The sequence below is a fragment of the Salvia splendens genome, chromosome 6 (assembly GCF_004379255.2).
Source record: "Salvia splendens isolate huo1 chromosome 6, SspV2, whole genome shotgun sequence".
NCBI classification, from domain to species: domain Eukaryota; kingdom Viridiplantae; phylum Streptophyta; class Magnoliopsida; order Lamiales; family Lamiaceae; genus Salvia; species Salvia splendens.
In genome coordinates, this window is record NC_056037.1 from 28929631 (window position 1) to 28952476 (window position 22846).

Genomic DNA, 22846 nt, shown 5'->3' on the forward strand with positions numbered 1-22846 from the left:
CACGTCGCCCTGCTCGCTGGCACAGACGTGCTCTTAGCTAAGAGCAGCGCCGTGCCAGCGGCAAGAGAGCAGCAGCGGACAGCGGTGCCGTGCCGCTGGCACGGACGGACGGACAGCGGTGTGCTCTCCGCTGTGGATGCTCTCAGGATCCTCGGCTGGTCTGGTGTGCAATTGCACAACATGCCATTTTCGAAATGAAAAAAAAATTAAATTCCGCGGCTCAGCCGCGAAACGCGGCTCGATGCAATGGAGGGCCGCGGCTCACACGGCTCAGCCGCGTGAAGGCCGCGGCTGCGGCTCAGCCACGTCTCTCGCCCCAGGGCTGCGGCTCTCGGCCTCTGCAATGGGGGCCGCGCACCGAGCCGCGGGCCGCGGCTCCCCCATTGTGGACACTCTTAGATGCTGCGTTTTAGTGCACAGGATGACTTGCTGTACAATTCACCACGCCAGAGAAGATCCCAGCCCATTTCTTAGAATATCTATAAAAGAGACCGAATCTTTTTATTTCTCTTAAAATATTCATGATCCCACAATAAACTTTTCCTTCAATTACTAACACACAACAGAAATTCGGTCTTATATCATTCCTTTGAATATTTTACAGTATTTTTTATTTTTTAAATCATTTTACTATACTTGCTTAATTAAAATATGGATTTCATTACCATGAAAAAATTACTATAAAGATACATTATTGAAACTCAAAAATTTACATGATTTAAATCTTTCAATTACTCATATATACATTTTCAATTGCAAATTACCCTGACCTTTTCTTAAATATACTATTTCCTCGTACGTAAAATGTTGTCCATGTTTATCTCGACACGATTTTTAAGAAACGTAAAGAAAAGTGAATAGAAAAAGTTAGTAAATTGTTAGCCCCACATTTATACATTAGTTTTAAGGTCCATTTACTAAAAATGGAATAAAAGCAAAATGGACAATATTTCACGGACGGAGGGAATACGTAAAAAAAAATGTTATATGGACAATAAAATAGATTAAAATTTTTATATCGACAAGACATAATTAATATTGGTTTGACTAGTCAACGTCAAGCGAGGCGCCACGTAGCGCCTTACACTTAAAGCATCCACAATGGTAATAGGTCAGCCATAGGCTAGCCACAAACTCCTCCTGCCACATCATCAGCACTAAAAACTCCCTCCTGCCACATCATCAGGACAAGCAACTAGACAAGCATTAGGCTAGCCACAAACTCCTCCTGCCACATCATCAGCACTAAAAACTCCCTCCTGCCACATCATCAGGACAAGCAACTAGACAAGCATTAGGCTAGCCACAATAAATAAAATTATAAAAAATAAATAATTAACAATCACACAAAATACGGAATTAAATTTACGAAACAGATACGGGAAAATTCAATAAAAATAGTAAAATTTTAAAAAGTACATTAATTAAAAAAAATTACATTAATTTTAAAAAAAACCTCTTCCACACACGAGCCCCCGCCTCCGCCTCACTCCTCGTGCCTGTCGTCGCCGCCATTGTCGCCGCTATCCGGGACCCCCAAATCTGCGGCATCTGAGCCCCCTAACTGTGCCGAGGCGGCATCCAAATCAACCAGCATACTCTCGAGCATTGAGTGAAGAAACCTCGTCTCCACAGGGTCAGTTGCCGCCCTCCATTCAGCTAAGATCTTGTGCATCTGAGCCCGCGTTTGTTGACGCGCGAAAAAGGCGAGCTCGGTTGGCGACTTGCCAACAGGGGGATGCCGACTGGACCTCCTGGGACCCCTGGGCGACCCCCCTCGCTACCGTTGCGCCCGCCTTTGACCAACCGGGCGAGTGCGGCGAGTAAACGATGGAGGGGACGGGAACTCCTGAACATCCTCGGGGAGGTCGTGGGAACCGCCGTTGTTGCTGCTGTAATCACCGGCATAGTTCAGTCGCTGCTTCTTCGGCCAGCCAGCATCGACACCTGCCCGAAACTTCTCGGAGTCCATCAGCACCTCATAGCAGTTCCAGTAGGTGAACTCCTTATAAAGCCTGTGCACGGGGAAGGCTTTCTCCGCTATCCTCCTGCAGTCCTCGTCAGTTTGGCCACTGGTCTGCATGCGGAGGGCGTTGGTGTACAAGCCTGAAAATCGGGAGACTGCAGCCCTGATTCGGTCCCACCCCTTCCGGCACTCATCCCCGCTGTGTGGCCTCCCCTCCGGGCAAAATGCCTTGTAGGCTGCTGATATTTTAGCCCACAAGTTGACGATCCTCTGATTGTTAGAATGGAGGGGATCATCGCAAACACCCACCCAAGCCTTGGACAGCGCGACGTTCTTCGCATCCGTCCACTTCCTCCGTGCCGGGCTGTGGTCATCAGCCGGCTGCGACGACTCGCCGACCACCCTTTTGCCCTTCCCCTTGCCCTTCTTCTTCTTTGGTGCGCCCCGACCCCGCCTACTTCCCCCGTTTGAACGAGAGTGTCCGCATCCTCGAGATCTATCTCCAACTCCTCTAAGGAGAAAGTCTCACACCCAGTGAACTGCGTCTCCGATGGGGTCGATGTGTGCGAAGAAGCAGTCAAAAAATCAAGACTGGGGCGATAGACATTGTCCCTTCCGGCGTCCCCTGCATCCCCGGCTGCCACCTCGGCATCATCTGCATCCAAGGGTACATGTTGTAGTACCCGGCCATCGGAGCCCATCCACCTCCCACGGGTACCGTGGGAGTTTGAGATCTGCTCGTCACTGGAACAGACTCGTTGTTGTTCTCCATTTTGCTTTATTACTCTTGTACATAAATTAAGTGAGAGAGAAAACTCGTTAAAACAAGCGGTGCGAATGAAAATGACGTGCAAATCGCATATATATAGTATTTCGAAAAAAAAAAGTGCTCGCCGATCGCCCGCCTATAATGGCGGCCAACCGATCGGCAAGCGCATCGGACAGCACTTTTTCTGCTCGCCGAAATTCTCACCCTTTTTCCGCTCGCCGCCTACAATGGTTCGGCTAGCAGACCGGCCAGCGCCGAGAATCGACTAGCCAGTCCGCTAGCCTCCATTGGAGATGCTCTTAAGGCGCGCTAACTATAACCCAAACAAAATCTCCCAAATTAATAGTCGTCTTAAATTAAAAATTTACTCATTTAGGGAGATTTTTAAAATTGCTTTTTCAAAAAAAAAATTTTTAATTCCAGAATTTCTCGAGCAGCTGAAATTCGTCAGATTGCTTGCATTCCTCAAAAATCTGTTGAAGCTGATCAAAAATCTCATTGCTTGCATATTGCATTCGTCATATTTACTCATTTAGCGCGATCTCCGAGTTTACTCGAAACGATGTCGTCGCCGGACATTGCCGGAATCCTCGATAGCTCGAAGGAGCTCGATCGGCTGAGGAAAGAGCAGGAGGATGTGCTTATCGAGATCAACAAGATGCACAAGAAGCTGATTTCCTGTGAGTCTTCTGCGAGTTTGGAATTATTGTTTGCATTTTGATAATTTGTTTTTACTTTAGTCATTCTCGATTGGACCGTTAATCATGATCAGAATTACGAGTTACCTTTTTTACTGATTTATCTTTAATTAGAGATGTTGATTAGCACAATTAAGCGTGGAATGTGGGAGTTAATGATGATTTTAAGTATGAATTTAGTAGTATTGTTTAGCGTTTCGGTTACATGCGTGTTTTTTCTTTGAATTGGAAGTTGCTGACACTTGTCGAGTTTTTCTGTTTGGTGAATTTTGGCTGTGTGGTTGCAGATAAGCTCAGAATGGTGTTGAGTTCGAATTTTTTTTAGCTAAATAGCTTGTTTTGGGATTGGATTGGAAATGTTGAACTTTTTTTTAAGCCTGCTTTGTTTAACTGTTGCTTGGTTATAGGTTAGCTCAAGTTGAGCTAACATTTTTATGGGGAGAGCTTGATCTGATTGAGAGCTTGGGTTGTTTCTAACTATAAAAGTTTGAAATGATTACTTAATTTATGTTGTGCTTTGTTTAGCTGTTGTTTGAGTATGGGTTAGATCAAGTTGAGCTATCATATTTAAGGGGAGAGCTTGATCTGATAAGGCAATGGGTTGAGTTCAGATGAGCTTTGATCTTGATTAAGAGCTTGGGTTGTTTAAAACTATGAAATGATTACTTAATATATGTTGTGTGGATAGTGGTAGAAGGTTTTTCGGATGGATATGATCTGTTGTTTTTGTGTACTGAAATGCCCTTCTGCGTGTCATGTGTTTTAAGGAAAGACGGAGTTATTATGTTAAAGCTTGTGTATGTTTATGTGGAAAATTATTATTTATACAGCTGATCCCCAATTATGTTTTATATGTTGGATTATGCACAAAATCTGATTCTATGTTGCGTACCAGCTTTGAGAGGATGCACTTGTTGTGATGACTGGTGGATGATTCTAATGGGGTTCCTTGTGTATTCTGTGCCTTGTTTTATTTCAAAGTGAATAAGGTGAACACATGGGTATGAATTGTGATAATGTCGAGGAAGAAGCTTATCAAATTTTTAGCATACAATCTGATAGAAGAGAATGATAATTTCCACATACGAATGTCTATAGGGGAAAAACGTTATTTATAGTTGATTATCATCCAGTAACCCTGCATTGACCTTTTTCCACTTTTATGTTATGCAAGCAGGTCCGGAGGTGGTTGAAAAGGCTGGTGACTCTTCCCTATCAAAGCTTAAGATGTTGTATATCCAAGCCAAAGAGTTGTCAGAGAGTGAAGTGAGGTACGTTTGAATGGTACAGTGATGTTCTCATTTTCCAAGTTTATATTTTCAGTGTCAAATTTTTATATGAAAATAATGGCTTAAGCCAAAGATGCTTCTGAAGTTAGTAATTTCATCTTGTAAGAGTATTCTGCAGCTATACGCCTACTCCATGAGCAATGACTTTTTTTTGCATTTGTACAGATAATAACTAACCGCTTATCCGAAAACGCTAGATATCTCAGCTAATCTATCGTTGTTCTTGCAGTATTTCCAGTCAATTGTTAGGACAACTGGATGCATTAATGCCTTCTGGAACTCAAGGACAGCATCGGAGACGAATAGGTTTGTACCCTTCCAAAACTTAATCTCAATAATATCTCTTTGTCATTCAAGATGTGATGATTGCGGAAGCTGTAACAGGTCAGACAAAGCTAGGCATATCATAGATTTTTTTCAATTGGTAGAAGAAATAAACACAAGTAATAGAGAGAACATATTGAAGAAATTGCATGACTTCTTGTATATTATGGCAACACAAGGTGGTGCAATGTATTACTAATGGAAGCTGAAAAAGGATGGGATCTAAATTGTCAACTCACATTTCATATTTGTATATTTTTGTCCATTCAGACATCCTATACCCATCAATATAACTTAAGAACTTCATGTATCACAGAAGGTAGTGAGCAGAAAAAGAAGAGGGTAAAGGCTGATTCAGAAGTCCCGAGACTATCTCCTTCAAGGAGAAGTCACCTGGAGTCTTTGGCGAGTTTGAAGGGTGAACAAGTACGTGCCCAACATACACTCCCCATCCTCATTATCTTGTCAATTTTAGATTCTGGATGATTATTTCCCTTTCCAGTCTTGCTATTCTCATGTGATTTACCATGGTCTCGACATGCTAGTGACTCTTCTTGCCTGCGATTGATTTAGGTGGCAGCCAGGATCACTCAAGAGAATTCTGGAAAGGATGAGTGGTTTGTGGTTAAAGTAATCCATTTTGACAAGGAAACAAGAGAGTAAGTGTCCAGCTTTGCACAGCTCTTCTTTATCATTAATTTACTGGGATCAAAAGAAGTTTGCCTTTTTTGAGAAAGTACATTAATTTATATTCTGATTGCAAGTCATAATTTAATTCATGTAGATTCGAAGTGCTGGACGAGGACCCAGGTGAAGATGAAGAGAGTACTGTGCAGAGGTAAATGCCTTACTAATTTTATAGTGTTATACTCTACATGACAATGGGAAAATTTCAGCATAACATCTTTAATTTTTTTTTTTAATTTTAGTTTTATTTTAGATTTTTCTTCTTAGTGCAGGAGTTAAATCGGCTCACTAATTGCCTATGATTTTAACATGAGAACTAATATTATTGAAATTTCTTCTCTTAGGCAATTTCTGAAAATATAGATTAGTTAATTGACTGTATAATTTGACCATTACTTTATAATAAAATTGTTTGTATGGTGTTGTACTAGTTTAATCTATGAACAAAAGGCATTTTAATATATGGAATGAGAAGAGTTAAATGTCCCTAGCTGCGATGATTTGAAGGTTGTAATTACTTCTGAAGACTAATTTTGCATTTGCTGACTAAATATTTTACATATGCAAACAACCACATCAACTGTGATCCTTTTATATGCTTTTGTATCTTATTGAAGAACTTTATTCACCGATTGAAGTCAAAATCGCATTTGCTTAGTAATGAAATCACTGGTTGAATCTCGTTACTGAGTTGTGAGACATTAGCTATATGACTCTGTGACAGCTAACAATTTCTGTTTTCTGCTCTCAGAAAATACAAACTGCCTATGTCACATATCATACCTTTCCCTAAACGGAGCGATCTATCAAACATCCCCGACTTTCCTAGCGGTAGACATGTTTTGGCAGTTTATCCAGAAACCACGGCGCTATATAAAGCAACTGTATACCAGACTCGTAAGGTATTAGTTGCTGCTCATTGAAGAAGACATTTATTTAGCTATAAAACAGAGTGAACTAACTATTGCTTTTCACATACAACACACAATGCTCTGGTTCGTGCAGAGGAAAATTGACGAGTAAGTAGTTCTGCACCTCTTCTTTCCCCTCTTCTTGGGATGGAATGAGATTCTGAATCATCAAACTTTGTTCTTGGCTATTATTGACAGTTATGTTGTGCAATTCGAGGACGATGAAGAGGATGGATCTTTGCCTAAACGGCTGGTGCCGTTCCACAGGGTTGTTGCCCTTCCGGATGGATGTCGTCAGTGATTATGTGATAATTATCATTGTAAAGTATGGTGTTTGTGTGAGAGAGACGCCACGCCTAATGTATGTATTTAGCGTCATATATGAGAGTAACTAAAACAGGGTCTGCTCTGTTCACTTTGATTTCAGTTTTGTATTAGCTGTAGAGTAATGTAATTGATTTTGGAAGTATAGTGCTTCTTTTTCTTTCATTTAGAATTTTATTGTGAAAGCTAACATCATGGTGAATATTAAGTCATATAGTATTTGGTAGGGGAGATTAGCTCATGAATCATGATAATAGTACATGACAAGATAAAAAAAGAGTGAACTACGTGATTAACTCCAAACTTTTCTTGAAATTCCACCACAGACCCTAGCAAAAAAAAGATAACACTAAAAACCTCTAAACATTAAATTTATTTATGAGTAAGGTCATTTTTCACATTTTTTAAATTTTTTGGGATCAAAACACCCCCTTAAAAGACATTTTTGTACATTCTAATATTGACAACATTATCTGCTAATACTCCCTTCATCCCACCGAAAATGACTCACTTTCCTTTTTACTCGTGCCGCCCCAGGAAGGGGTCATCTTTCTTTGGACAAATGGAGTACTAATTATGCAAGTATGTCAAATCAATATGTTTTCATTTTCAAATGCTATAGGAATAGTTACTTTTGAAACGATATGAATTTTAATACGAAATTAATAAAGTACTCCTATGAGAAAGATAAAAAGAAAAATGTGTTAGTGAAAAATGAGCCCCGCTTCATTAGAAAAAGAAATTTCCTAAAAGAACGTTCTATTTTAAAGGGATAGATAAAAAAATAAAAAGTAAAATGTGATAAATTTTGTGAGATGGACAGAAATGAAAATAAGTGACAAATTTTAGGCTATATATTGAAAATTCTGACGCATTTTCAAACATAAAAAATAATCACACAAAAGCGCTGCTTGGCCCAATATGAATACCCGATCCAGCCCAGTAAGCCCAAAAACATTTTTTCGCAATTTCCCAAACTTAGAAAAGTTTGCAACTCATAATCATACAAAAGCGCAGCTTTGCCCTAACTTTAATTTACAGTTTGATTTTCTACAATGGGGAAGAAGAAAGGTGAAGAAAACCCTAAATCCGAGGAGCCGAAAGAGGGCTTCAATTTGCTCGGCAAGCCTAAGTTCAAGAAGCTCGAAAACGGCCGCTTCAAATGCGTGGAGACCGGCCATGAGCTGCCTGCCCACGCCAGAGAAGCTTACGCTGTGTCCAAGCACTGCCGGCTTGGCCTCATTAATGCCGCCCTCGCTCGCAGCAAACCTCCGCTCAATATGTTCCGACAGGACCCCCTTTCCAGGTATTTTGCTTTTCAATTTAGTCAGCTTATTTTTAGCTGCTTCAATTTTGGATTTGTTTTTTTGTTGGTGAATTATTAATTTTTCGGGGTGGAAAGAGCTGTGTGTATCTGTTTGGGATAGAGTTAAGCTCATAAGGTGGATTTGCATTTCATATCAAATTGTTTTTATGCTGAAATAGCTCAAATTTGAATTGAATTGAATCAAATTAGGGTTCACCTTAGGAAGATGGAATTGAATTGTAAACAGTTTGTTTTTGTGCTGAATTGGCTTAAATTTGACAATGGTGGGGAATGTGACTTGATTTTGATTGATTAGGTTTCTGAAATTATTGATGAAATTGAAATTTCTTTGCTTTTGGTGGTTTTGCAGTTCCAAATTGGAGTGCAAATTGACTGGGCTTACGATTAATAAATCGGAGGAGCATATATGGAAGCATATGAGTGGGAAACGATTTCTCAACATGCTAGGTTTGTGTATTACCTGTATTTTCTTGAGAATATGTGGAAATGGTGGTAAATTAGTAAAAGTTGGATGGTTTGATGATGATTGTGTGTATTGATTATGTGATCAGAGAAATTTGAGTCCGAGAAAGAAATTCCGAGTGGGGTGGAGGGAAATACGGATAGTGATAAAGAGGGAACAAAAACAAAGAAGAAGAACGAAGATGGGAGTTTGAAGAAGGAGAAGAATAAGAAGAAGAAGAAGAAAAAGAAGGAGAAGAAGAAGAAGAATAAGAATGAGGAGAAAAATGTTGATGAGATTGTAAATGAAGTGAGGGATTCTGCAGGCAAGAGTAGTGATACAGAAGATGAGGATGACTTTTGGATGCCTCCAGAAGGAGAACGATGGGACCAGGATGATGGGGGCGATAGATGGAGCGACGGTTCAGAATCAGCACCAGAGGATGATGACGATGATGATGATGATGATGTTGAAGAAGGTACATCTTTTCTGTTGGTGGCTTCTGCTAATAATGTGAAGTGTTTTGGATTTGATCGAAGAGTTTTATGACAGAAATTCTTGATATGAAAAATGCTTGAAATTTGAAAATAGATAATGCTTAAGAAATTTGAAGCTTAGCTATCAACTACTGATGGGGACTGAGGGAGTGAATTAGTCTTAATAATTGACTTTTCTAAAGCATGTTACATAGCATAAAATTAATAAGAAATGCATACACTATGTTGGATGGATACAACACAACACAACACAACCTTGAAATTTAATTTGGTTTAGTAGTTGTATGAATATAACAGAAGCCCACTACTCAAATGTTATGTTTTGTGAAATTTGTTTGATTCTTCACATGACTACAAAATTCTGAAATCTTTGATTTCCAACTTGTAATGTGGTTTCTTTTGTCAGATGCTGGAGAGGAAGAGGCTGAGCACGAAGCTAGCGAACTATCCAATGGGTACGTATAACACCTCCTTTCCAAAACCTTTTTTCTGCTGGGACATGAAAGACAGGCAGCTTGATGACGGGCAGTGAACCCAATGGCTTGGCCTTGATTTTCCTATGGTTGAGTTCCATCTTTCTTCCCTGCTTAATAATACTCGTTGGTATTTTTTTCCCCATGCAGGACCAAGCGAATGTCGCTTGAAACCGATTCCGATCCAACATGCAGTGCCCCAAACACGAAGAAAAGGAAGATGAAAGCTTGCTAGCAATAGAGTGAGTAAGATTTTATTCAGTTTGAAAGTAGGCAGAAGGAGGATCTTCCTCGTTTCCGTTTACTTTTTAAGGGTGGGAAATCAGTTTTCTTTTTTAGATACACATGGGTGATGTGGTTTGTTTACTTTAAAGGAAAAAATCAATCTTGAAAAGCTTATAGCTATGTTCATTTTGAGTAGTTAAGTTATGAATGATCAGTGCCTTTGATAGATATATTCAGGATTTAAGCTATTGGTGTTGTGACTAAATTTATCATAAGTGCAAGGCTTGTGATGAAATAAAGTTTTACTGTATTAATAAGAAACAAAAAGAGACGAAAGAACCCAAACAAATTCTAGAAGATCACAAGTTGACCCCTCAAGAACTGAGTTTTGTTTGTTTTTATGAGAGGATAAGGAAATCATGAATTTGTTACCAACCTCTTTATGGACGAAGATAGTATAAAGTTAATAATTACTAGTATTATTTTTATGGTCGAAGATAGTACTTCCTCCGTTCCATGGTAGTTGAGTCATTTTATTTTTCGCACTTATTTTGTAAAAATGATACTCCCTCCGTCCCCCAAAATTCGTCACCATTTGACCCGGCACGAGTTTTAAGAAAGTGTTTGACTTTGTAATAAATGGAGATGTGTAGTGGAGTATGAGTCTCATATTGATAAGCTCAGCCTCCAAACCCATTGACAACATCACAGAGCATTCAACCCATGAACAGCCACAAGCCCAACGACAACCACAAGATCAGCCTCCAAACCAAGAATGAGAAGACAAAACGTTGGATCAAGAAATAAGAACATACTTAGAGTAGATCTAAAATTCTAGGAAGCAAAGTAGCAAGCATTATCATTTCATTTTCACTATATATGACGAGGGCGGCTGGAGGTGGGTCGACGGGGAAGGCTGGAGGAAAGTCGAAGGGGGTGGTTGGAGGCACATCGACAAGGGTTTCAGGGATGAAAGAATCGAAGAGTATTTGGGGGACGAATGAGTCAAAGAGTGTTTCGGGAACGAAGGAGTCATCGGGGGTGTCAGGGACGAAGTCGTCGACGGGGGAGTCAGGGATGACGAGGTCGATGGGGGAGTCAGGGATGATGAGATCGGCCGCTGAGAACTAAGGAGGTGTGGCGGGGTTACTCATTTAACCAAGGAAAATCGACCGATGGGGGAGTAAGGGACGACGAGATCGGTCGCTGAGAACTAAGGAGGTGTGGCGGGGTTACTCATTTAACCAAGGAAAATCGAGCGACCGACAAACTAAGGGATGAGAATGGTGAAGAGGCGGGCGATTTGGAACAAAAAATGAGGGCTTCTAATTATAGAAGGTTGAGAGAGAAATTTTTTTTTGGGGGGGGCGCTGGTTGTTGAAGAGGAGTAAATGAGAATTCAATTCTCATTGAATGGGAAATGGGGTAATTTGGGGGAAAAATAAAGGGTATTTTGATAGTTTATTTTAGGTAAATTCCAAAGGTGACAAATTTTGTGGGACGGACGGAAAAGGAAGTATGTGACAAATTTTCAGGGACGGAGGGAGTAATAAATAGTTAAAGTGAATAATGCAGATAAGAGTTTTATCTAAGTTATTTTCTTTTATTTTACTTTTTCTATACTTTAATTATTTATTAGTATCATTTTTCTAAAATGAGTGCAGAATATGAAACGATTCTACCGATGAACGGATGGAGTGTAAAAGTTAATAAATACTCCTTGATGTAAATGATTGAAATTAAATCAACATATATTGTGACATTTATATTAAAATAGTCTGAGTTTGGCTAGTGTAGTGTTGAAAGTGGTAATATAGGTTAGCAACACTATATTTAATGCACGAGTGATGAAAATCTCAGGTTTGAATCCACGAATTTAAAATCAGTTAGTTTATGAGAGAGAAAAAAAAAGACAGGGAGGGAACATAATTTTACAAGTAGCGGGAAAATAAGAAGTGATGTAATTTATTTGGAAATAGAAAAATAAATATAGTATATAAATAGAATAAAAAAATAATGAAAATTTCATGTAGGAGGAGGGCGTTTAGTGGCGGTTCCAAAATAACGATCACCGAACTCTCCCATGCCTGGTATCACACTCATCTCTTTATTCAGCCCTCTATCTATCTCTGACGTCACTATCTTCACCTTTGGATATTTCTTGCACATTGCATGTATTCCCTCTGGAGACTGCACCATTTATACATTCATTTTCTATATATAATCAATTCAATTCCACATACATACATATATATATAAATCTCACTCACTGCAATTAAATTTAGGAATATTATGTTGGACTCTGGAACACCCTTGCCCACCAACACAGATACTGCTTTCACTGCTGAATTCCCTATTTCACAAACACATGACGATATGCTTATTCCCTTTCAACTTGCAAATATTGTTCAAAATCAAAACACATGTTATACATAGGATCTTGTGATCTAACGGTTAAATTAATGTCACGTGTCATATAATAATGTAGATTATTAGTCAAATAATATATACTATTTTAATAAAATAATGTAGCATCTTCGGCTAATAATATAGTTTATCACTACCATCTGATCCAAGGATCCAAGGGTTGTGATCTGTTTGATGTTTAACACTAAGGAGGCTGTAGGATCCTAATACACCCCTTCATTTATACTATATTTATCTATATTTGTGATTTCAACGTGGATGAAATACCTACCTGAGGCCAGAACGGGATCCAGCAATAGGACATGCCGAGTCGAGATGTCTTTTGGTAGCTTTTCATATATCAATTCCTGCAATTTTTATTTTTCAATTTTCTACTCATCATTCAAAATATGTAGTATTCGAATTTCTTATGTTACCTTACCTGTGTACCGGCGTTGCTATCTCTATGGATTAGGATTTTGCCGATTTTGATGCCTTTGCAACACGCCCGCAACGCGTTCTCCATGCTCTCCCCGCTGATGCAAATGCAATGAATGAAATTATGAATCAAAACTAGTATTGGTTCATCAATAATGTACCTTCTGATAATCGAGACGCCGCACAATCTTTCGCAGAAGACGACCCCGGTGTACACTGATCCTGTAGGAGTAGTGATCTGTTTTTCATTGAATGGAAGGTGCCCGAGCCCATGCTCCACAACCTTCAACGTTAAACGATACTATATTATTTATTTTTTTATCAATTTCTAACCAAATACTAGTACATTATTATTAGAACAGAATATTACCAAACGAATGAGGCGATCTGCGTAGAAGACGAAGTCATGCTTGGTAGTTTTCGCATCCCTGACGAGCGTGTGCATCCCTCGTATCTGCGCCATAACATGTTTTGTTTATAGGGAGAAATTCAAATAATCATGTTTATGAATGAAATCCGGGAATTAGGAACCAACCTGGAAAGTCGAGTAAATAACAAAAACATTGGAATAGAATTTGCAGAGGTCATGCTGGCCTAGCTTTGTACGAATGTGTTGCACTATCAAGTCAATTGCAACTTCGTTATCCGCCCCTCGAGGAATTATAACGTCCGCGTATTTCATCGATGGGAGAATGAACTCATCAAAGCTTGGCTTTACAAACTTAGCATACTGCAAAGGGGGCAACAAACATGTTAAGTTACCTCTCTTTCCTCACCGGACTTGGATAGAGATAATGTGATGATACTAACTTGGTCGAGGACGTTCTCCACGTTTCTGCCCCTCTCGACAGTGTCGCGACGTAGCCTCCTTCCCAGACGAACATCGGAATCTGCACTGATGAAGGTTTATTCATCAGATAACTGGAAGATCAATATCATTGTCTTGGAGAGAGAAATAATATTTGAACTGCAAATTTGCCCTTTCATATAAGACCTCTCACATCCTTTAAACTGCTGTGCCTATAACTTTAAAGAGGAACAAAGCTACAAAAAGCACAAAGCAAAGAACCTGTATCAACAAAGATCTTCATGTTCATAAGATCACGTACACGAGAATCATGAAGAACAAGAATCCCTTCCAAGATAATGACATCCGCAGGGTTCACCTACGCGATGATAGTAAAACTCAGTCATGCTGATGCAGCACAAGTTTCTCATTCATATCATTTGGATTCACAAATATGAAAGTCATGTTGATGCACCACAGGTTTAAAACTAAAGCTAGTTCGTTTATAACTAACTAGCGTTAGAGAAAAGAGGCGAGGAAACCTGACAACGAACAATATATACAGAAAATATAATTGATATATAAGCTGGGAATCTTCACTTCTCTGTTGAAGTGCAAGCAAGATGATAGAATTGCACAACTTTACCTTCATAGTTGCTGCAGCTGACCTTTTTTTTGCCTTCGCACCTTTGATTAAATACTACTCCACTAATATACCTATATATTCCCTCCATCCATCAATAATCGTCTCATTTTGCTACTTTCGTCCATCCACCAATAAATGTCGCATTTATTATTTTACTAGTTCTGGTAATGGACCACACGTTCTACTAAATTTGTCTCACTCACATATTAATATTTAAAGGTAGGATTCGCCTTCTACTATTTTTTTTTCCATTCACTTTAATTACATTTCTTAAAACTCGTGTCAAGTCAAATTGAGTCTATTATTTATGGAAAGAAAGGTGTATATTGTTCTATTAATCTATTTGTTTTTCTAATATGTAAATATATATATATATATATATTTTGTTATATAGATAATCAAATTTCTAATTAGTGTTAATTCAAATTATTGAAAAATCAAATTTATTTACATCATAATTTGCAATACTATACTCTATTCGTCCTAGAGAAATAGGCTGAATTTTCTTTTCCATCGGTCCCATTGAAATAGCTATATACATTTATGGAAGTTTTTCTTCTTCTCTTTTACTTTATCATTGATGGGTCCTATCATCCTTACAATATTTCAACTACTGGTTACGTATTAAAATATGTGTAGTCCCCAACTGACGTATTTATATAGGACGGAGGGAGTAGTATTTAAAATATTCTACATTTATTTAACTCCAAAATCATTCAAAATTTCTACTTAAAAACTAAAATTCCCTTGGATGTGAAGATAATTGAGTCATATTCCATATCGTATTGTCCTAATTAGTTGTCTCATTTTCCTTTATAATACGGAAAAACAAACATTTAACCACTCATATTTTATTCTCATTTAAAATATGTGAATATGGCTCGCCCAGGCCACCTCCAGGCGATTCAATTGGCGCGTCCGGCTCGCCCTGCGCCCCTAACAATATTCTTTCGGAACATCAATCTGCTTCCTAAAGATTGCATCTAGCCAACACATGGGTTTCACCAACAAATCCGCTGCGAAGGAAACTGAGAGCAAGATAGTAGTAGGTTGTAGTATGGAGGGCAATTGAGAAGAATCAAGGTAGAGTAGGTGTGGTGGCGGAACAACTAACTAGGTTGTATGGAACTACGTGTGTCATCGCATTCGCAATTAGGGGCGAGGACGTGGGTGCACGAAAGAATCAGGGGCATTATTACAATGACAGGAGGAGTGTCAATCGACGGTGGCACAATAGCAACCGTTGTTTTCATAGCTTCTAGAATGGATGCCTACTCCTGGCGACCTAAGAGGTTTCCCTAGAGGCAGAGCCAAGAATACAATTCAGAAGAGGCAAAAATATATGTACAAAGAAATTTTTAGAGTTCGAGGGAGGGCATTTGTGAAGGAAATTTTGCAAAAAAATGAAGAAGAAAATAGTATAAAAAAATATTTTGAGGGGGGCATTTGCACCCTACCCTCCTCAAGTGGTTCCGCCCGCTTCACAAAGCATCAAATTGTTGCATGAATGGGTTGAATTGTGATTTCTGAATGGTTACCCGTTCGTCGAGCTTTGCATCGATTGCTGCTAGTTTGGTTACAATGTTTTGCAGAAGAAGAAAGTAATAAGCAATGGATGGATGCAAGCAACTATATGGTTTCATTTCAATTTCATTGATTCTAGCAATGTGAATAAGAAGGAATAAAAGGAAAGTACCTGGCGCCCTGGTTCAACGCTTTTGTGAGTTTTGAAATCATAATTTGGAATGGTTGCTACACTTCCACGCTTCAACTTTTCCATACACGAAAGCAGAACCTCTGTATCAAACGCATCTGAGTAGCAAAAACACAAGTGATTAGATCAAACAGATCACACACTACAGAAATCATAATTTCTAAATTTTGTCGTTACCTGGATGATCGAAGTTATACTCACCCACTTTCTTCAACTGCTCATTATTCAAGGATCGATAAAACGCATCCTAATAATAATTAACAACTCAACATCATCCATTTAATACAAAATCTCTAATTCGCGTAGAAACAATTGCAAAAACATCAAACAAATTCGATTTACTTGATTGACGAGAACGACGCGCTGATCACGGAGATGCGCGATGATCATATCGCACACAGTCGTTTTGCCCGACGCAGTTCCACCGGCGACGCCTTCAATCAAACCAGAAAATTTTCAGTTTCTCGCACATCAAAATTCAAACAATAAATCAAATCCGATTAACGACTGCGCACCGATTATGAACGGAACTTTGAGCGGACTCTGATCCGGCTCGCGACCCGACTCGCTGCTCGATCGACGAGTGGATCGATTGTCGCCCATATTTTTCAGCACTTTAGCGAATCCGGATTTCATCATGTTGAATTGGATCGGAGGGGAATCTCGCGAAAAATTACTGTATCGACGAACTCGGATAATTTGCTCGTTATTGATTCATAATCGAGATTCAACACCTTCGTCTCTTCGTCGTGGAACTGAAGAGTTGGGAATTGAGGGTAATGGAATCAGATTTTAAGCGTGAAAATTATTGAGCTCTTTAATTCGTTAGGCTTTGGGTGTGTAGAGAAGGATTCGCGGGAAAATCGCACTAATTCGCACGTGTCTTATCATTTGATTCATGGGCTAACAAATAGCCCAACTGTCTTTAATTTTCACTTTTTAGGTTATTTTAGAATATTTAGTTATTTCAGATAAGTATTTCATTTAGTATTAACTTTTTTATTTATTATAAAAAGTATGTAATGCATCTGTGTGACAAAATCAATAAAATCTATGTAATTTGATTTGATTATTTTGATAGGATTATTTAGGAGTATAATTTATAGCTTTAACTTTCAACATTTTTTATGGGACATTGGTATCTAAAACCATGAACTTTGCCTAAAATTTGGTATTTTCCATGAACTTTGAAATTGGTCTATAATATCACAAACTTTGCATTTTGTTTGGTATTTCCCAAACTCACTCAAATAAGATATATTCATCAAAAGCTTATTTTACGAAGGCAACCGTGATACCTTTTATGATATTTTAAATCACTTTTTATATTCATAACATGTAGGATAAAAAGTCACGTTGAAAACCACGTTGATTTAATTGTGTCAAATATGATAAAAATGCCTCGTAAGTTAGTCAAATATAGTAATAGACATGCCATGAGAAATACCAAATAAAGTGCAAAGTTTGTGATATTATATACCAATTTCAAAGTTCTTGGGAAATACCAAATTTTATGGAATGTTTATGGTTTTATGGACCTATTTCCCTTTTTTTGATTTATGACTTTAATTTTGAATTGTTGCGTGAGCTAAAAAAATTAACCCATTTGGTCAATAGTTTTCGCTACAAAAAAGTGCAAAATAGTGACGGAATTAGTGACGGCATCCAATAGCTCAACATCTGCTGACAGAATTAGTGACAGAAATGTGTCAGTCATTAATTAGTGAATTTCGCTGTTTAGTGACGGAAATGTCCGTCACTAATTGGCGAGCTTTTTTGTAGTGTTTGCAGCTAAGCTGTTTTAAATGATACAACTATGTTATTTAAACGTTAAACAGGTAATTATACTAGTACTACCTCCAATGCGTAATTGGTAAAAATAGAAGAGAAGAAAAAATATTAAAATAATGTAGTGGATGACGCTGACATAAATGCTAAAGTAAAAAAAGAAAGAAAGAATATTTTTATAAATAGATATGGACTATTTTTATGGGACAGAAGGAAAAGGAAATTTTATCTATTTCTATTTTTATGAGACGAGAGAGAGAGAGTATGCGTAAATAATAATACAGATTTCAAACCTACATCACCGCAAAACACATTATTCATTTTGAATTTATAATTCTCGAATGAATTTTATAAAATTTGGGTTTCAACGTTATTTTAGTTGTGTTCAATCACAACATCCTTAGTACTACTAGCTAGAACAATGGAGTATCATTTTATGATCGAATTTCATAGCAAATACACTCGAGGCCTATTTGTTATGGAAATTAAATTTCTTCACGATTGTGTTATCTTAACAAGGAAATCAATAAAAATCGTGCCCTAAATAATAATTTGATTCATTAAATTTTTATATTTATTTTTTTCTAATAAAGTTTAAAAATCTTTCACACGTGGAATTAGTAAAACTGAAAATTCATATTCCCTAACTTTATTCGGATTCCTTTTCCTATTTTTAGGATTTATAATTTCCATTATATGAATTAATAGTATTCATTATTAACGATAAATATAACTATCTTTATTTTATATTGTGTTATCGATTAATAATTTGTTAAGCATTTTTTTAACTCTTAAAATTATGGATTATACTTAATAACAATAATAATAGTATTTATTATTATTATTATTATTATTATTATTATTATTATTATCATTTTCTCAGTTAACTACCTATTAACTTACTATTAATATAATTTTTAAAATTATGAATAATGGTTTCTATTGTAGTATCTTATTATTATTATTGATTATTTTATTAAAAAAAGTAAATATATATCCTAACAGCATTATTACATTACTTTCTTGATAATCAAATGACTCTATTAGAGCATCCACATCCAGTATCTCCCGGTATCTCAAACGGGATCAGACCGCAAAAATGGCAGTATGGCCCAGTCTCATACGTTACAGGGGCGGGCAAAGGGGACGGGTGTAGGGCAATGATAGAGGTCTCAAACCATGCCTTGGCGGTGGTCTAGTGTGGCGAGTTGTTGCTTGCGAATTTAATTATTTTTTTACTTTCAAATTTACATCTATAAATACACACACTATTAACTTTCAATTTGATCTCAAATTATCTATCAACTCACTTCTTCCCAAAAAAAATTATTTAGAGTAGATCACAATCCTGATTTCCTTCACATGTCAAACCAGATACTCAATTAGATGTCTCCAAATTCACCAACATCGTGCCCAACAGGTGAATTAGATTTCCTTCAGCAATGACGGAGGAATGTTCAAGTGTGAGGAGGTTTAGGCAATTATCTGTACCGACAGGGAAGCCGAAGGGGAAGGTTGTGGCGGCTCCGATCACTGAATCCGCCACAGACCCTCCTAATACTTCGATATAATTGACAAGATTGGAAATGCAGATGATACAGTATTGGGTTAATGAAAGGTAACATTAAGATGTCAATTTGATAGAGAATACAAAACTTCTAGCTCAACCCTTCGGAGTTGGGCTATTCTCGATTTACACCCAAACAGAATATAGGATGAACTAGAACTGCATCTACTGCGTTATGCGAAGTTCATGACCAGACAAATGTAAACAAGCTTGGATGATGATCTAAACATTTAGTGAAACAGAGATCTTTGAAAAGCAAGCCATTTACCGCTGAGATGGTTACACCTTTCTAATCTCCTCCCAGTCATTTTCTTGCGATAAGAACGCGTTCCTCACCTCTGGAGAGAGCATCGCTGCTGGGCTCAACCTCCGAGGACCATTTGTCCCACTTCAGAGAAGCCAGGAATTTATGTACATAATTGATCACGGAAGGTTTGTCCCTGATGATAATGAAGCCGTCAGGCCTTAGTATCCGGTCCATCTCGATCAGCAAATCCTCGAAGCTGCAGCCTCTCTCCTGGATCTCTGAGAAGACGGACCAGGCGTGAAGCAAGTCGTAGGTGCGAGGATAAGTTGAGAATGACTCACACCTGCATATAGATGGGGAGACGTTATCAACAACTCGGACCAAAAACACGGAACACACCTCATAAAACTGTCCAACAGAGTCATACATATCCGGATTCAAGCACATAATACATTGTAGACACAAACATAGATGACTGTACAAAACGTAAAGGGAAGGAAACATCATCATCCTCATCTCAAGAAGCATATTAGTGTTTGCTTAACACTACAGTTTAGGTTTCATCAGCATGGGGTGCGGTTTGAGGAAGCTAGACAGGTTTATGATATTGAATGTGTACCAGTCATGCACCGAGCCAATCAAGCCTCGATCATAGACTATCTTCAACTTGACTGACGCATTTACTGGAGCAACGTTCATGACCCAAACATCCTTGTCTTTAAGAGCTGCAGCAAAGCCCCCAAGATTCGAGTTCATGTCCATGACATTTCTTATTGAGTTCCGCTGCATAACAGATTTCATCTGTTTCCAATACTCAGTCACTCTGCTATGCCACACATCCTGTATCACATAGTTATAACAAGGTGAGACCAAAATGAAAGAAAAGATTTCCCATCTAAACAGAATTGCAAGATGGGAGTAAGTCTTACTGTATCTTTCCGGAATGCATCAGCACTTATACCGATTTCTTCCAATCGAGGAGATGCAGATGTAAGCCTCCGAGGCCATGGTTCTAGAAAAGTTCCCTTTGTCTGATGCATTTCTGTGCTCCCACAAGGTGGGATGTCAATTGTGGCAGTAAGTAAATAATATGCCTTATCTTCGACTTATCCCTCAGCAAATTGGTTAAATTTTCCACAGCTAGTTAAAAATCACATCAACACAAAACTTTTTGCAAGTAAAAGAGCACAGGACTATTCAAATTAATTTATAGTTTTCCATGCATGAAGGCGATACTGAATGACCCATGTGAAGAAAATAACCCGCCAAGGAAATCAATCATGTCAGTGAAAGGATTTAAATGATTACACATACTTGCTGAATAGGGAGTGATGCATGCCTTCATAGGCACATTCCATGCTGCATCTGGATCGTCATCCGAACTGCACAGTTGTGGGAGAGTTCCATGACCTCTTCTCGTGTAGCAATTATTACTAGGCGGCTTAGCCCATATCACCGTCTGATCTTTCCTCACAACGACTCTCCAGCACATTCTTCCCAGAAGGTCGTGCATAGAATTCCAAATTCTTCGATTCTCCACATCATGCGCATAAGCTTCAGGTGACGAGTAGACAAAATAACCTCCCGGCCTCAGCAATCTGTCTAGTTCCAACAAAAGCAGACCATTCCTCTGGAGCCAATCTATCCGGCAACGGGAGCAATGAGCCAGCTCAAAGGACCTACTAGGGTATGGTAGTCTTTTTGTGCCCAAAACACCTAAAGTTGCAGGAATTCCCCTCTCCAACGCAAACTGTATTTGATTCTCGTGAACATCATTAGGGGCTAGCGACATGGCTATGATATTCAGTGGGAGGAGATACGCGCCAAAACTTGCAACCCCACATCCCACATCAAGAACATTCCGGATATGGCCACCATTATCGAGCCTTTCACCGGGAAACTTTAGCATCTACATAAAAGCAAATGAGTAGTTACATTACATCCACATGGAACAACCAAATGATCAACAGTGAAACAGCATTATAGAACGCTGTAAATGCGGACCCCTGCAATAGCCGCAATGTATTTGTCTGCTCCGTAATGAAAATGAGTTCCTCCACCAGGGAACTTGATCTTCTCCCCTTCCACAACCATCCAATTCTGATCCGATTTTTCCTTTGCTAGATGTGTGTGGGGTATGTTGGCCTTCCAAACATGATCCCTACTCATGGGCCATCTAATTGGGATCTGGAGTTCTAACAGAAAACTGCGTTGGAATCAAACTATTGAAAGAAAATTGCTTTGTAATCAAACTAATGCAAAAATTTCAACTAACAAGCTACCTCAATTTTTGAAAAATAAGATCAAAATTGGGGAAAAAGTGAAACAGTAACAAACCTTGTAGTCAGCTGGCGGAGGAATCCGGCAATTGAAACGGCGCTCCGGAGGCGGACAATGCCTCTCGTAGTGCTCCATCAAGCTCAAATTAACCTTCAGCCTCATCTGGTAGATCACATTCCTATCTAAACACGGAATCAGCTCCGAGTATCTCAAATCACAAACCTACACCACAAAATTCAAGCTCGCCTCAGAAGCTAATCAACAAGCAGCGCCGAATTCAACACTAAAACGGCGTTGCTCCTTACCGGAATGCTCTTCGGAACCTCAGGATTCCGCTCCTCGTCGTCAAACAATTCATCGAAATCCTTCTTCACAAATCTCCCCGTGACGGGGTCAACACCGAAGTCGTCGAATGAGTCGTCGCCGCGTGGCAACCCACCGGAGAACCGTGAGCCGTACAGCAGGCAAATTAGCCCTAGAAACACTAAAAGCCCCATGAATGCATACTTCAGCAGCTTACCCGAGCGAATAGCCTCCCCCTTTGGCTTCATTTCTATGCTAATTTTTTAACTAAAACAAAAATTTTAACAGAAAAATAAATTGTCCAGTTATTTGCAGAAAATATTGAGATGCTAAAACCCTAGTGGCGGATCCATTGCCACGGCGTGAAGCGAGAAGATATAAAATGACTGGAGCTGAATTTAGATAGAGAGAGAAGGGTATCTGATTTCGATGAATGTAGTCTGGTTGGAGAAAGGGAAACGTGGGGCGTTGGAAAAGAGGAGTATTTATAGGTAGCTTGGCGACGACGTCGTTGGACGCCGCCGCTTTTCGTGCTCTAACACAAAGGTCTCTCTCTCGCTGGTTATTACTGTGTCTGTGAGTCAATGGAAGTTAGAATAAAGTGAGGGGAAGAGAAGAGATTGGATCCGCTGCTGCATTGCCTTTTAGAAATTATTACTCCAATTGATTATTATAAAATCGTTTTCGAGCACGTAAGAGCATCCACAACCGTGCTCTTACCAGCGAGCACGGTTGTGG

General features: G+C 38.8%; 4 protein-coding genes across 7 annotated transcripts; 2 read left to right on the plus strand and 2 right to left on the minus strand.

The window, feature by feature from the left end:
• The first annotated feature begins 3090 nt into the window (after window positions 1-3090).
• Window positions 3091-7137, plus strand: LOC121806517 (SAGA-associated factor 29 homolog A-like). Of its 4 annotated transcripts, none has more exons than XM_042206579.1 (9): window positions 3091-3415; window positions 4608-4704; window positions 4952-5028; window positions 5363-5472; window positions 5620-5705; window positions 5831-5884; window positions 6485-6635; window positions 6739-6752; window positions 6843-7137. In XM_042206579.1, the coding sequence occupies exons 1-9, from the start codon at window positions 3298-3300 to the stop codon at window positions 6943-6945; spliced, it is 810 nt and encodes a 269-aa protein (XP_042062513.1). In that variant the 5' UTR covers window positions 3091-3297; the 3' UTR covers window positions 6946-7137. The 4 variants fall into 4 exon arrangements, with proteins under 4 accessions (XP_042062513.1, XP_042062515.1, XP_042062514.1 ...); XM_042206581.1 differs by having other exon boundaries at window positions 5366-5472; XM_042206580.1 differs by having other exon boundaries at window positions 4611-4704.
• Window positions 7138-7977: 840 nt separating this feature from the next.
• LOC121806190 (nucleoplasmin-like protein ANO39) lies at window positions 7978-10207 on the plus strand. Its single transcript, XM_042206138.1, has 5 exons — window positions 7978-8274; window positions 8645-8742; window positions 8847-9215; window positions 9641-9689; window positions 9858-10207. The coding sequence occupies exons 1-5, from the start codon at window positions 8024-8026 to the stop codon at window positions 9940-9942; spliced, it is 852 nt and encodes a 283-aa protein (XP_042062072.1). The 5' UTR covers window positions 7978-8023; the 3' UTR covers window positions 9943-10207.
• A 1681-nt stretch (window positions 10208-11888) lies between these two features.
• On the minus strand, window positions 11889-16684 carry LOC121806860 (uridine kinase-like protein 5). The gene is made up of 13 exons (XM_042207025.1): window positions 16439-16684; window positions 16266-16357; window positions 16101-16170; window positions 15906-16021; window positions 13846-13942; window positions 13587-13666; window positions 13312-13506; window positions 13147-13230; window positions 12938-13059; window positions 12781-12874; window positions 12631-12706; window positions 12203-12285; window positions 11889-12122 (listed from the first exon to the last, which is right to left on the minus strand). Exons 1-13 carry the CDS (start codon window positions 16560-16562, stop codon window positions 11958-11960), a joined length of 1398 nt encoding a protein of 465 aa, XP_042062959.1. The 5' UTR covers window positions 16563-16684; the 3' UTR covers window positions 11889-11957.
• A 2630-nt stretch (window positions 16685-19314) lies between these two features.
• Window positions 19315-22734, minus strand: LOC121809495 (probable methyltransferase PMT9). Its single transcript, XM_042210147.1, has 7 exons — window positions 22111-22734; window positions 21863-22027; window positions 21530-21712; window positions 20840-21434; window positions 20455-20567; window positions 20145-20365; window positions 19315-19868 (listed from the first exon to the last, which is right to left on the minus strand). The coding sequence occupies exons 1-7, from the start codon at window positions 22354-22356 to the stop codon at window positions 19583-19585; spliced, it is 1809 nt and encodes a 602-aa protein (XP_042066081.1). The 5' UTR covers window positions 22357-22734; the 3' UTR covers window positions 19315-19582.
• Between the last annotated feature and the right edge of the window lie 112 nt (window positions 22735-22846).